Raw genomic sequence first — 14,506 nt, forward strand, 5'->3', positions numbered from 1 at the left:
TGCAGTACTTCGAATAAACAAGGGATATTATATATAAATATATATATATATATATATATATATATATATATATGTATATATATATATATATATATATATATATGTATATGTATATATAATGCGTATACACATAAGATCGACGATATATCTGTATTGACGATAGTTGTTTATTATTAAAGAAAAAAAAAAACAAAGAAATAAAAAGAGAAAGGGAGAAAAAAGAAAGGGCAGAAAGAAAGTACAAAATATCAAGAATCAAAAGGAACGAAAGGAAGTATCGAATTTATGTTAATTAAGTTTCTTTTTCTTGTTCTTTTTTTTTCTTTCTTTTCTTTTTTTTTCTTTTTCACAGATCGTTTGTAAAATATTTCTACACTTTTATAATCGAACGTATTCAATGAATTGAAAGGGCAAACGTTAATCATCTAAAATTAAATAGTTGGTTTGTTCTTTACGATGCGCATGTGTGTGTGTGTGTGTATGTGTGTGTGTATGTGTTAAAAAAAAAAAAAAGAAGAAAAGGAGAAAGAAAAAAAATATTAAATAACCGAAGTCTAATTTTCAAGATAAATCAATCCCTCTCTCGCGAACGATCTACGAACAAACCCGTGGTCGTACAGAAATAAAAGAACTACAATGTAACCATGTTTGTACTACGTGTATTGTTCGTCGAGCAACGAAAAAGATAGAGAGAGAAAAAGATAGAGAGAGAGAGAGAGAAAGAGAGAGAGAGAGAGAGTAACGAAGAAGCTACAAAAAGTTGAATGTTCGTGTAGGCGAATACGGTATTTGTTTTTACAATGGTACAAACTGGACCAAAAGGCAAAAACGTTGGACTTGTCCGTGGTATCAAGTATTATATACATGAAATAAATTTGCTCTCTCTCTCTTTCTCGTTCTCTCTCTCTCTCTCTCTCTCTCTCTCTCTCTCTCTCTCTCTCTCTCTCTCTTTCTCTTTTCTATGTAAGGTTTATCAAGCTACGAAATTGTAGTAGCCGATAACGCGTGTTAAATTAAAACGTTCAATGTTCGCGCGTTATTAATGTCTCTCGCATGTTGTGCCAACATAATATGTACAGCCACTTTCGAATAATTAGAACGGTAGAAACATATATTACAAGAAAATAGACGATTAGTTTCGCGATACGTATATATTTAACGTCTGACTTGGCATTGGCCTATTACTACTTACAAGTTTCGATTCTTTAAAAGAGCACAGCTAATACGTACGGTTTTTCCTGTTTTTTTTTTTTTTCTTTTTTTTTTTTTTTTTAAGCGAAGGAAATTCTTCCTTTATTCTCTTATTTTCTTTTCTTTCTCGTTTTTGTTATTGTTTCCCTTCTCTTTTCTTTTCCCTCTGTTTTATTTGTTTCTTGCTTCTTCTCATTCTTCCTCCTTTTTTTCTTTTTCCTTTTATTTTTCTTTTAAAAATTATATACAATAATTACCAACATTTTCAACTCTCTTGTCGATTTCACCGAAAGATAGATCTTGGAAACTGGTAAAACAACTTGAAATATGTAAATGAACGCAGTTAGACTAAGTTTTCTCTTGGCATACAAGTCTCGAGAAAAAAAAGATTATATATATTATATATATATATATATATATATATATATATATACATATATAAAAAGAAAAAGAAAGAAAACTTTTTAATTCACCGTAGGAAACTTTGTTTCCTTCGACGATCCGATATCTCACGCCAGTAATTAACATTTTCAATGCAGATTGATCCGAACTTTTCTTAACTTGTTTTTTTTTTTTTTCTTTCGTCTTATTTCTCTTTCTCTTCTTACTTTTCCTTTCTTATTTCTTCCTTCCTGTTTCTACTTATCTTTTGTCCTTTCTTTTCAATCGAAACAAAACAAGTAAAAGTAAGCATTGAGATACCACAAAATTTTATATACGTATGTACAAATATGAAAATTGTTTTTCTTCTTCTTCTTTTTTTTTGTTTGTTTTTTTTTTTTTTTTTTTCATAATTCCTCATTTACATTAAAACAATGAAATATCATAATTCGTTCTACGAGACCTAACAAAAAGAATACAACGAATACTTATATCCAATTAATCAACGTCCAATCATCGATCATTCAATTACACGAGTATCGGAGTCACAAATACGTAGTTGAAAAAAAATAATTAGCATGTATCCTTCGGGTGAAAAAGTTTTTTAATTCGATGTCGGTAGCCCTTTCCAACCCTTCCGATTTACCGATCGACTCGGTAACGAAAGAATTATCATCAATCATAGCGTATTAAACGAGAAAGGTTTGTCCGAGCCGTTGCTTCTAATATTTTGAAAATTCATTTGTAAAAATAGACAGGCATCGTCAACCCCTTGAGCTAATCCCACTCAAGTCATTAATCGGAAAATCTTTCTTTCTCTTTTTCTTTCGAAGAAAAGGAAAGAAAATAATAAAATAAAAATAAAAATTATAAGAGAACGATCGCTCGGCAAACGTCGGAACGTTGAAAAAAGATAAGAAAAGGAAAAAGAAGAAAAGAAAAAAAAACAAGAAAAAGAAATCGTACTTTCACCATGATCGAAGCAATTAGAAAGTAAAGCAAGGATCGATCGCCACCTCGTTGATATCCGGCGAACGATCCTCCGCAAGTATTTCCAAGTTCCTTCGAGACAACATATAGATGATACATGTGAGCCGGTAGTGCGCGCGCTCGCGCGCACCGATCGACCTGTCTCCTTTGAGAAATTCTCCTTAAGATGAAGAATGTTGAAAAAGATATTTTTTTTTCAAATAATAAGTAAATAAATATCAATTGGATCAATTGGATTATCAAAATCCTTTTGTCTTTCTCAGTTAAATCTCACCCTGTCTATCAATCGAACGAACAATTTATTTCAATGAAATTTTCACGAACGAAATTTTTCAACATTTACGAATCGAATTATAATAATTGACACGCGACGATCGACACCGAAGAAACGACGACGACGACGACGACGACGACGACGACGATGACGACGACGATCCACTCCTGATGTCTTATCGCGGACTACTAGCCCACTGGCCCTCATTCCTACCCCTATACTTCCTTTCAATCCCACCCTTAACGTCCTCTCACCACCACCACCACTACCACTCCCACGACTACCACCACCACTATCACCAATACTATTACCACCAGCAACAGCGTCGTCAATGTACTAACAGAACCATACCACCTATACCACCAGCACCACCACCACCACCACTACCACCACCACCACCATTCTGCTACGATGTCGTCCCTATCATCCCCTACAAAAGCCGAGCCAACACACATTCAAAACGCGCATGATGCACCGGTGCGCGCATCCTTTCGATGCGCAAGCGCTCACTCCCCAAAGTATCCTCCGGACTGCCCACCAAATTCACGCCAGACACCTGTTCGGTCTTCGAACGTGACCTTCTTTTTATTCTCCTTACCACTAACTTCTTTTCTTACTTCGTTCTTTTTTCTGCTATTCATTTCTTCATTATTTTTTATTTATATTATTTATTTCTTTTTTTTTTTTTCACTGCTTTTAAACATTTAAATCAGAAAAAAATCTTTTCTAGTCTCGATATATAATCTGAAAAATTTATTGGGATAAACAAATATTCCTTTTTTTTTTTTAAACGTATTCATCGATATTTAATTCTTTCTTATTTTTATTTTTATTTTTATTTTTATTTTTTTTTTTTTTTTTTTTTTTGAAATAACTAAAGAACTCGATTTAATCGATTTGCATAAGATTTATTTATCAAAAATTAAAGTTTTTATTTATTCATATGCTGTATAAGCTTTATGAAGATTAAATAAAATTAATGAAAAAAATAGATAAACCGTAGAGATATGAACGAGCCAATATATCTGATTGTACATTTAAATTATTTCTTCGAATATTTTATTTTTATCGTGCCTCGTGCTATGCAACACTTTATACTTCGTCGATAATTGCGCCGGCAAGCGCCATCTGTCAGTAAGGAATTTTTTTAAGCCCCTATGGTATGCAACTTATTCATACCCATATGTAACGCGTGTTACTTATTAACAGGCAGCGAAAAAGGCTTATAGGAAATTTTTTTTTTTTTTAATAATAAATAGTTCAATCTCCTTCATTCGATCGATTTGCTAATTTGATTTAAAGTTTTATTATTAAAAAGACACTATATACTTCCGCGTTATTGTTAATTAAGATGAACGCTAATAAAGATGAAAATTAAGTTTGCCACGATCGAAACTGAAAAAAAAGAGAAAGAGAGAGAGAGAGAGAAAGAGAGAAAGAGAAAGAGAGAAAGAGAGAGAGTGAAGTTTATCGGAAGTGTTGAATATGGAATGCGATACAAAGCGGAATCTAACACCTAACACCAACTTATGATCTCTACCAACAGCATACTCGGAATTGCTTCAGAGAATTCCAGCAAGCATTCGCAGACTATTACATGCATGCATGTGCGAGTTAAATCTTGTGCAGCTGCTATCATCGTGAACTACCAAACAAGATCTTTCAGATTCTGCTACGAGAATGGTTGCGTACAAGAAAACGCGTTCGGATTATTAAACGCATCACGGTAAACTGCTGTCTCATATCTCGATCGTAATAATACCTTTTCGCGTTTTCTCAAATGAAAATCAATGCGTTATATATTAGTTCTGTTAAAAATATTAAAGCCTTTTTACAAAACGAACACTCTATCGTCTTCCGTTCGTCTTTCTTTTTTCTTTTTTCTCTTTTTTTTTTCCCTGTTTCCTCTTTTATTTCTTTCTTCTTTTTTTTTTTTTTTTACTTTCGCGACATTTCTTTTTTCTTTTTTCCTTTTATAAAGAAAATTTTATATTTCTCAAGTTTCTCGTGGAAGATTCGTTTTCGGCGTTTTGTCCGCAAAAAAAGAAAAAAAAAAAAGAAAAAAAAAGAAAAATAAAAAAAGGAAAATTTTAATATCAATGAAAATACATTTCTATCGAAATCCAACGAGGTATCATGCAACGATCGAGACAATTTAAGGATTGAAACGAAGAAGAATGAAAACTTGTAACGTGCTTAGTTAATAAATACGTGTAAGATAAAGATAAGAGTCTCCTTCGGTATTTCGTATAAATCCAAAGTAAAGTACTATCAAACTTTTGTACTTTATCGGCCAGCTACAGGTTTCGAAATTCGGTAAACTCGAGTTTGAGTGAAGTTGAAATGGCTAGGTCTTTCGTATTAGCGAAGACATCATCTCGAACTTGATGTTCTCTATATGCACACATGTAAGTAAACATTAATTAACTTCACTGTTAGAGTAAACTTTACCATTATCTTCTATAATGTCGCTTCGCAATTACACGTGAAAATATATATATATATATAACATCGTCCAATCGAATTTCTATGAAAAACTTGATAATGCAAATGAAAACATAATTTTTTTTTCTTCTCTTTCTTTTTCTCCTCTCATTTTTTCTTTTTTTTTTCTTTATTTTTTTTCTTTTTTTTCTTTTTCTTTTTTTTTTTTTTTGTTTTTTTATTAACTTTTCATAAAAATACATTCAATGCGATATAATTATATTTACTTTAATTTAGAGAAAACTTTTGTCTGATGATATTCTATTTTTGTCTATGTGTATATGTTATAATACATTTATTTTGTTGTCATATAGCGAACGAATATTTATTCGATAGCGTATACCTCATTTAATCTTATCAAATGCAGATTAAATGTTCCGACAACGAAGCGAAAGTGCATCGAAGCGAAAAATAATCAGAAAAAAAAGGAAAACGTGAAAACGATAGAATGAAAAAGGGAAAGAGTGAGAGTGTAAGAGGGAAAGAGAAAGAAAAAGAGAGATAGAACACATTTGAGCCCATGAGTCGAGTGCTTCGTTCTCGAGGCCAAAATTTGCATAATATGCCTCGATCGGTGTGGTTACGACGTCGCTTAAACACCGTTAAAGCGACATTAGATTTTCGATCGACGTATCCTAGAGTTTGGAGTGCTTTCTCACCGTCTAGTAACCTCTTTGAATTCTTCTCTGTACATCAAATTATCCGATATATACGATATCGACTATCGAATGAAAAAACTTTACCTATTTCCTCATAAAGATCCAAAAGATATCTTGAAATTTCTTTATTCGAAGGAACGAAAAAAAAAAAAAATAAAAAAGAGAGAAAGAAAAGAAAAAGGAAAAGAAAAGAAAGAAAATGAAAAACAAAAAGCACGAACGGCCAATTCTTTTGATCCATATAAATTGAACTTAATAATCGATTATATTAACGAATCGGAACGTCACTCATAATTCATTTCCAAGATATACGATTAATCCGAATTATCAGATTTGACGTAAAGATTTGAGTAAAGATTACAAAAAGTATTATCGTTTCTATGATATAATACAATTTAACGTTTTAACAAAGAAAGAAAAATATGATTTCGAGGTCGTTGATCTTTCTCAACGCTTCAATATTATTGCCACTTTAAACGAGAAAAGCAATTGACAATGTTTAATATCTCATTAGCGTTTCCTTTGTTTTGCTGGCTCTTTTGAAATTTTTACTGATCCGACGTTATTCAATAACCGAGAAATATATAAATATATATATATATATATATATATATATATATATATATATATCAACCGGGAATAATTAGAATATCTCACTTTAATTGTTCTTTCGTATTCATAAGGACGTCGCGTAGTAGTTATGAGAAAAGATACGAAGGGTTGGGGAGGAGGGAAGATAAAGGAGAGATGATAATTTTGTAAAAAAAAAAAAGAAAAAAGAAAAAAAAAACAAAAAACAAAGAAAAAAGAAAAGAAAAAAAGAAAAAAAAAATAATATAAATCAATAATAATAATCTCGACCCGATTTTTCTATACGATATTCTGAAACATCTTGACGATGCATGGAAACAAAACCGTCTCGGATTTGACCTAATTTTCGTTATTGACCGCTTCAATGTTCTCGAGTTAATTAAACATTCTCGAACTGTTTAGAGTAGCTCTAAAAACATCTCAAATGAACATCTGTGGCAATGATTTTTTTATTAACATTTACAAATCGAGTTAATTAGGATAAGACTACGGCTTGGTTTTGTCCGTAATACAAGATCAATCGAAATATCGCATATTAAATTTGTTTAAGGCTACACGGTATCACATTTCTGGAGTCGAACATCTAGTCGGTTCAAAATCCATTGGGTTCTGACGATGGACAATCTAATCCTGCTAAGTAAGTTTAACGCTTTCTCGTGGAAACGATATAACGTGTTACACGGTACCTCCATTACCAACCTGGTGTCGCGTGCAGCTTCCAGTTCCTACATCCCCGAGGACGCTACTAAAACGGAGGATTCACGAAAAGGTCGTCGATCGATCATGATCCCTGTGCTCGCACACATTCAACACATTCTCGCTTGAAAGCAAATAAGATAAAACGTTTCATTAGTTTCCTAAAAATTCTTAATCATTCGAACGTATTTTTTTATTATTCCTTTATATATATATTTTTTTATATTCACTCTATTTACAAGAAATTTATATTGTTAATACAATTCTGATTTTATATCGATCAATTTTCTTTATTTTTTCTCGCGCCTGAAAGCAGACTTCACTTTATACTTCGTTGATAATGCCACTTGAGAATGTCATCTGCCCCTTCCGATATGCAACACATTTTAACACATATGTATTACGTATTTGCCTACCGCTAAGGAACTGAAAAATATTTTCTTTCTTATTCTTATTATTGAAAAATCTATTTTATATACGATAATATTCTACTCGTTTCTTTTTTTGCCCTTTTTATCGTACCTTAAAATATCTCCGTATATCAATGCACCTCATAAAATTTTCATTCCTGAATGGCATTACATAAATATATCATCGAAGCGAATTGTACTTTTTCAGTTTCCAAGTTTGATGAAGCTACTTTTATCTTCCTGAACGAATAAAATGAAAGGGGGAAAAAAAAAAAAGCAATAACGTTACTTTGAGGAAAGGACGTATAATCGGACGAAGGCGTGGATGATTTAATGAAATATCACAATATCGCATTTCTCCGGCACAAAATGATCGATTTTATTTTATTGGAAATACGAGTAATAAGGATCAAAGTTGAAAAGACGATTCGTTTGCGTTGGTGTTAAAGTCAAAGAAATTCTTTAGGATAATGACGTTAGATATATTCTTAATTGAGAGTATCGAGTATAGATTATTTCAAGGAAAGAAAATTTTATTGCAAAGCATATTAAATCTCTAATAAAAAATTCAAGACACCATTAATTGTTCCGTCCTCTTCGAATTCTTTCTCGTTCTATTCTCTTCTTTTCTTTTCTTCTCTTTTCCTTTCTTCTCTTTTTGTCTTCTTTTTTTTTTACTCGACCATTTTACCTATCGATGTCAACTAATTTCAATTGTTAGACTGTACATTTTGAAACGAGTTATTTCCTATCGTTGCGAAAATCTTTCATCGGATTTAAGAGCACAGTGATGATGTCTCTCGGCATGGAGTACGATTATAAGTAGAAAAAAAAAAAAAAAGAAGAAGAAGAAAAACTAAGAAAAAAAAAATGTAGAGAAAAAAAAGAACAAAAAATTTCCTTCGCTTGGTGCAAATGCTCGTTCATTTATAAAGTTTCCTGCCCGCAATGGATTTCTCATCTATCATCCATGACACATTTCTATACATACGCATATACATTGTATACTTACCGTTTTAGTAGATTCACAGAACAGAAGATACGTTCCTTTAAATCTCTCGTAATGCTTTGCATCGAATATGCGCATTGCCGGAGGAAAATTTTCCATTCAATTACATTTAGTATCTCGAGAACGAAAATTAATTCGCAAAAGTGATCGCATATTGAATAGAAATATTGGAAAATGTCGTATGACCTTGGTATCACCTTATTTGCAAAAAATTTTAATATTTTATATTCATCTTTTTTCTTTTTCTTTTTTTCCTTTTCTTAGTTATAAATCAAGTGCATATAAAAAGAAAATTTAATTTTCAAAACCACGAATATATAACATTTTCAGATTTACCGAAATGGTCGTAGAAGAAGTGCACGTAGAAGAAACTACAAGTAGCTTCGAAAGCATGTAAATGGAAATTGTTTTGAACTCGATTATCAGAGTAGAAAGGCAAGACCCGATATCGAATACTTTCGCGCATATATATATTTATATATATATATATATATATATATATATATATATATATATATATATGTATATATATATATATATGTATGTATATATATATATATATATATAGAGAGAGAGAGAGAGAGAGAAAGGGAGAAAATGATACATATACATACATACATATATATATACATTGTTATATATATATATAATATATATATATATATATATATATATATATATATATATATATATATATATATAATAAATGTATAATGTGCATACTCTGTTTTCTAACTTGAGATTTGATTACAATTTAACTCGGGAAAATAATAAAACATATGATTCTTTACATTTAATATTGTAAAATATTATAGTTATTTCTTATATAACAATAATTTTAACAATAATTACAACGTAAAAGTCATATGCAAGATATAATTACATCCTATTTAATTTACAATAAATAAGTGATCGAACATTATTTACAATATATATATATATATATATATTTATATATAAATTTTTTTTTCTTTTTTTTTTTTTTTTTTTTTTTTTTTTTTTTTTTTTTTTTTCATATATATTATATATATACATATTACAGAAAATAATTCGTCGCTTTAGTTTTGTAAATCTATAATAAATTAAGAGATAAATTAAATCATAGTCATAACAAAAAGTGAATGATAAATATAAAATGCAGTTGAGTGTAATAAACAGATGGTTAATGGATCAATATTTTTCAATAGCTACAAGGTATAAATTATTTGTATAGCTCATTTGTATTACTGATATTAACTTTCTGGTTGTGTATAATTAGAATTATCTTCTATATTTATATTACATGGAATATATTCATGGCTTGATACCTAAAAGAAAAATTACTTTAATAGAAATAATTAAATATGTTATTCATATGGGGAAAAAAATATATTTACTTACAGAATTTACAATGATTTGTCTTCCTTCTTCTAAATTAAGACCATCCATATCCTCTGTTGTTAAAATAATAACAGAATCCTCCGGTATGCTATTTTCATCTATATATGTTACTGGAATTTCTGATGCAACCTATAATTAATTATTATTATCTTCTATTACAATATTATAATATATTATGAATATATTACCTCGCAATATGCAAAATCTGAGGTTTCTTGCTTTGGCTTATCTACCATATTTGATGCTGTTTCAATGGTCCTCTGTTGCTTTTTTTTATTTGCTGATCTTTCCGATTTTTTACTATCCTGTTGTAACCGCCTCCATATTGTAGTCTTTGGTATATCATAAGCCATAGATGCTGCTGCTTGAGACATTTTTCCTCCTTTACAAGCAGCTACTGCTTCTTCTAATCTTGACTTTTTTAACTCCTCATTTTCTGTTTTACGTTTTTTCCAAAATGAAAGTGGCAACTTGCCTTCGTCAACTAATCTCGCTTTATCCCTAAATAATGTTGTCTTAGGTATCTACAAAATAAATATATAAGAATAAAAATATAAGAAATCAATGAAATACATAATAAAATTAAATATAAAATCACCTTAAATTCAAGAGCAACTTTAGTTAAATTTTCTCCTCTTTCTAAAGCTTTAACAGCTGCTTCACGTTTATCTGAACCATAAGATCTTTTCATTTCTGAACGTAATATTTGATATCCTTCCTTTTGTATACGTCTCCACAATACAGTTTTAGGAATACTAAACATTTCTGATGCATGTTGTAGACTAGAACCTCCTATAATAATCTTACAACATTCTTATCATTTGTTTTAATGATAAAATAATACAAAATAATATGATGACAGATACTAACCGATTACAGCATTTATTGCTGCTTTCATACATTCAGCAGGATATTCATTCCTAGATGCATTTAAATGTATACCCAATGCTTTAGCACGCATATATAATGTCGAACGTGGTATGTTATGTTTTGTAGCTGCTTCTATTAAAGTTTGGCCAAGTCTTAAATCATTAATAGCTGATGCCAACATGTCATCGCTATATTCTCTTTTAATTGCTTCACGTCTTCTTTTCCTTTTTTTATTTAAAATGGAGTTATCTGTCGTTTTTTCTTCGGCCTTTAAATTCTCTATTTCACATTTATCACTTAATGTATTTAACTCACTTTCATCTGTTTCATTAATTTCAGGTATAGAGTCAATATTATCATCAGTTACATCTTTACTGTCAATAACATTATCACTTTCGTCAAGATCATCAATCTGTAAATAAATATATATATATATATATACATATTGTAAATAGATTATACAATTTTTGATTATTATAAGACTTTTATGGAAAGAAAAAAAAAAACAACAACAACACAAACCTCGATAAGTCCACATATTTTTAATGACCGTGCAGCATCCAATACACTATTAATATTTTCTACTGGAATACGTACTTCTCCATGATAAGTAAATTCAATTATTGATTTTATATCCTGAGCAGATATATCACTTAATATTATAGTAGGATGATCCTCATTAACCTGACTCAGAACTTCCTATATTATAATAATAATAATAATAATAATAATATAATAATAATAAAATTATAAATACAAATACAAATCATTACATGTATTGTTTACAAATTTTTGTGCATATAAAAGAGTACATATTTACTATACATGATACAATAAATGGTCAAATAAAAATTTTGATTGAGAAATGCGTTTTTAATAATAAACTTTATTATGCATTGTTCTTCCAAAAAAAAGAAAGAAAAAAAAAAAAGAAAGAAAAAGAAAATAGAAAAATGATTTGCAAAACATTTTACATGTTTAAAATTGTGTCAAATTCAAATACACACTTAGCTGATTTATTTACTTGAAATAACGTGCTGCAAGCTGATAGAACAATGCGATGAGCATGAATACGTTCTCCTGCTGCAGAAAGTGTAACATCCACCATACAATCATCTTCCAATAATTGACGAATTACATCAGATAAATGATTCTGATAATCATTCCATTTGAAACAATAACTCTGGTTAATTTCATTTTGACCAGCAACTTCGCACATGCCGTTTCAATTTCGTTTCCTTTCCAATATTTCAATACAGCTTATGGATCCGGAATTCGGAATAGGACTGCAACGTTGACACTAAAATTATTAAATTTCCCTTTAACTATAATGCGACCATAAACCAAAGAGAATCTAGATAGTCAAAACTCGCACAATTTTTTCTTATGTATAATTAATTGCCCTCTATCAAAAATTTCAATGTACTCTCGTATGGAATTGCATTTAATTATAATTAATTTACTGGTGACAATCGTTTTTATGATTTTTATTAATAGGAAAAAAATAATTACAATATTACCTAGTTTTTATTAATATAAAAATAGTACAGAAGTTAGAATCTTAAATTAAGGCTATTTTCGATGAAATATTTTGAGAATATGTCTATTTATCTTACTGTAAACACGTTAATAAAAATAAATATTTTTTTGAAAATTGAATATAAGTAAGCGCGGCTTTTATCATGGATTATCGAGGATATGATACTTTTAATTTTATTATGTATCTTATCTTAAATAAAAATTTTATTGTTTGACAATAATAGAATAATTATTTTAAATCATGATTTCGACGGAGATTAAAGATATATTAGCAACGTCAGCATCAATATGTACAATTTTACAATTTTTAGCTGGCGTGTAAGTAATAACTTATTTTAACATATCTTTTTTTTTTTTATAGAATCATGCTTTATTAAATCAAATAATGATTTTGCAATGATAATATTTTTTTCTTGTCTTATATAAATTGGATTTAAAATTAATCTTTTTTTTTGCATTTTATTCTATACATATTCTTATATTTTGTGAGTAAGATTGTTATCTATACTTATGGATGTTAAATTGAATTTTACATAAAAAATATGTTTTGTAGGTTAGTTTGCAGAAAATATATTAAAAATGGTACAACTGGCGATTCTTCAAGTTTAGCATTTATAACATGTTATATGTCGTATGTATACTTATTTTATATATTTAGAAATAAATTAAATAAAAAATTATAATTTATGTATACATCATAGTATATTTCATTTCTTATCTAATTTATTAATTTTCATAGGTGTAGCTTGTGGCTGAGATATGGACTCTTAATTGGTGATTCCTTTATAGTATTTGTAAATATTTTTGGAACAATATTGCAAGTATGCTATGTTCTTATATTTATGCTATACAGTGTAAAAAAATCAGTAACACTAAGACAGTTTGCAGCAGCAACTTGCTTCCTTGCAATCATTTATTTTTATGTTGCTTATGAAACAAATAAAGAAATTGCTGCAAAATATATTGGTTTAATAAGCTGTAGTGTTACTATTCTCTTTTTTGCATCACCTTTAGTTATGTTGGTAAGCAATAAATTTTACATGCTTTCCTTTTTCTTTTTCTTTTTTTTCTTTTTTTTTTCTTTTTTTTTTTTTTCTTTTATGAAGATTAGATATTTTTATATTCGTATGCATGTATATAGAAAATAATTTATAAAAAATATATAATATATATATGCACATATAAACATGTAAATGATAATACTGAAATTTGTTACAGACACATGTCTTAAGGATCAAGAACACAGAAAGTTTACCATTTCCAATTATATTAGCTTCTTTAATAGTATCTTGCCAATGGTTTTTATATGGCTATCTAATCAATGACCGGTTTATTCAAATGCCGAACTTAATGGGTTGCATTTTATCTGCATTTCAATTATCTTTATTTTGTTTGTATCCTAATAAACGAGTTGATCAAATACCTTTGGTATAAGCAAATATTGATCAAACATATTTTATATAAAAATGTGTGATATAAGTAAATATAGAAATTACATAATTATAAGTAAATATTTAAGATAAAATTAAGCTAAATACCAAATTATAGAAAATTTATTCTAATAACGATTTATTTATCCTTATAATTTCTAGATATAAATGTTAACACTGAGCACATTTTTATTGAATGTAATTTATGTGTATATGGATTTCATAAAAAATTTATTTTTAAAAATTGGAAAAATGTGAAAACATGTAAATATATAATAACTTTACATAAATATTATAAAAAGCTTTTGTCCTTGATATTCTCTATCCTTTAGGTATTTTTTTCGTAATTGAAAATAATTCGAATATAAACGTGCGATTGTAGATTTTTTTCAATATATCGAATTATTAAATAAATTGATCTTTCGACAAATAACATGATTAATTTTTTCTTGTAATTTTGAATTTTATATAACGATATATAATTACGATCTTATAGAAAAAATACTTATATTAAAAAAATTTCAATTTGATATCGATATATATGTATTTGTTAGATGTTGCAATAGCTAAATATATCATTTCTTTACTAACTTGGTAATATA

General features: G+C 28.7%; 2 protein-coding genes across 3 annotated transcripts; one reads left to right on the forward strand and one right to left on the reverse strand.

The window, feature by feature from the left end:
* Nucleotides 1-9,734: 9,734 nt before the first annotated feature.
* On the reverse strand, nt 9,735-12,247 carry LOC124422522. Its single transcript, XM_046959058.1, has 7 exons — nt 11,960-12,247; nt 11,458-11,634; nt 10,936-11,347; nt 10,664-10,857; nt 10,254-10,589; nt 10,066-10,194; nt 9,735-9,992 (listed from the first exon to the last, which is right to left on the reverse strand). The coding sequence occupies exons 1-7, from the start codon at nt 12,152-12,154 to the stop codon at nt 9,918-9,920; spliced, it is 1,518 nt and encodes a 505-aa protein (XP_046815014.1). The 5' UTR covers nt 12,155-12,247; the 3' UTR covers nt 9,735-9,917.
* Nucleotides 12,248-12,441: 194 nt separating this feature from the next.
* LOC124422564 (sugar transporter SWEET1) lies at nt 12,442-14,016 on the forward strand. Of its 2 annotated transcripts, none has more exons than XM_046959202.1 (4): nt 12,442-12,792; nt 13,028-13,105; nt 13,214-13,295; nt 13,693-14,016. In XM_046959202.1, exons 1-4 carry the CDS (start codon nt 12,716-12,718, stop codon nt 13,906-13,908), a joined length of 453 nt encoding a protein of 150 aa, XP_046815158.1. In that variant the 5' UTR covers nt 12,442-12,715; the 3' UTR covers nt 13,909-14,016. The 2 variants fall into 2 exon arrangements, with proteins under 2 accessions (XP_046815158.1, XP_046815157.1); XM_046959201.1 differs by having other exon boundaries at nt 12,458-12,792; nt 13,214-13,496.
* The last annotated feature ends 490 nt before the right edge of the window (nt 14,017-14,506 follow it).

The sequence above is a fragment of the Vespa crabro genome, chromosome 3, assembly GCF_910589235.1.
Source record: "Vespa crabro chromosome 3, iyVesCrab1.2, whole genome shotgun sequence".
In the NCBI taxonomy this organism is placed as follows: Eukaryota; Metazoa; Arthropoda; class Insecta; order Hymenoptera; family Vespidae; genus Vespa; species Vespa crabro.

Bases quoted from the DNA above. Each gene is read 5' to 3' on its own strand.
- LOC124422522 (XM_046959058.1), bottom strand. From the start codon at position 12,154: ATGTGCGAAGTTGCTGGTCAAAATGAAATTAACCAGAGTTATTGTTTC. The intron at 10,590-10,663 runs GTGATTTTATAT...TTTATTTTGTAG, and splicing joins AAGTTGCTCTTGAATTTAAG to ATACCTAAGACAACATTATT. The intron at 9,993-10,065 runs GTAAGTAAATAT...TTTTTCTTTTAG, and splicing joins GACAAATCATTGTAAATTCT to GTATCAAGCCATGAATATAT.
- LOC124422564 (XM_046959201.1), top strand. From the start codon at position 12,716: ATGATTTCGACGGAGATTAAAGATATATTAGCAACGTCAGCATCAATA. The intron at 13,106-13,213 runs GTATGTATACTT...TAATTTTCATAG, and splicing joins TTTATAACATGTTATATGTC to GTGTAGCTTGTGGCTGAGAT. The intron at 13,497-13,692 runs GTAAGCAATAAA...AATTTGTTACAG, and splicing joins CATCACCTTTAGTTATGTTG to ACACATGTCTTAAGGATCAA.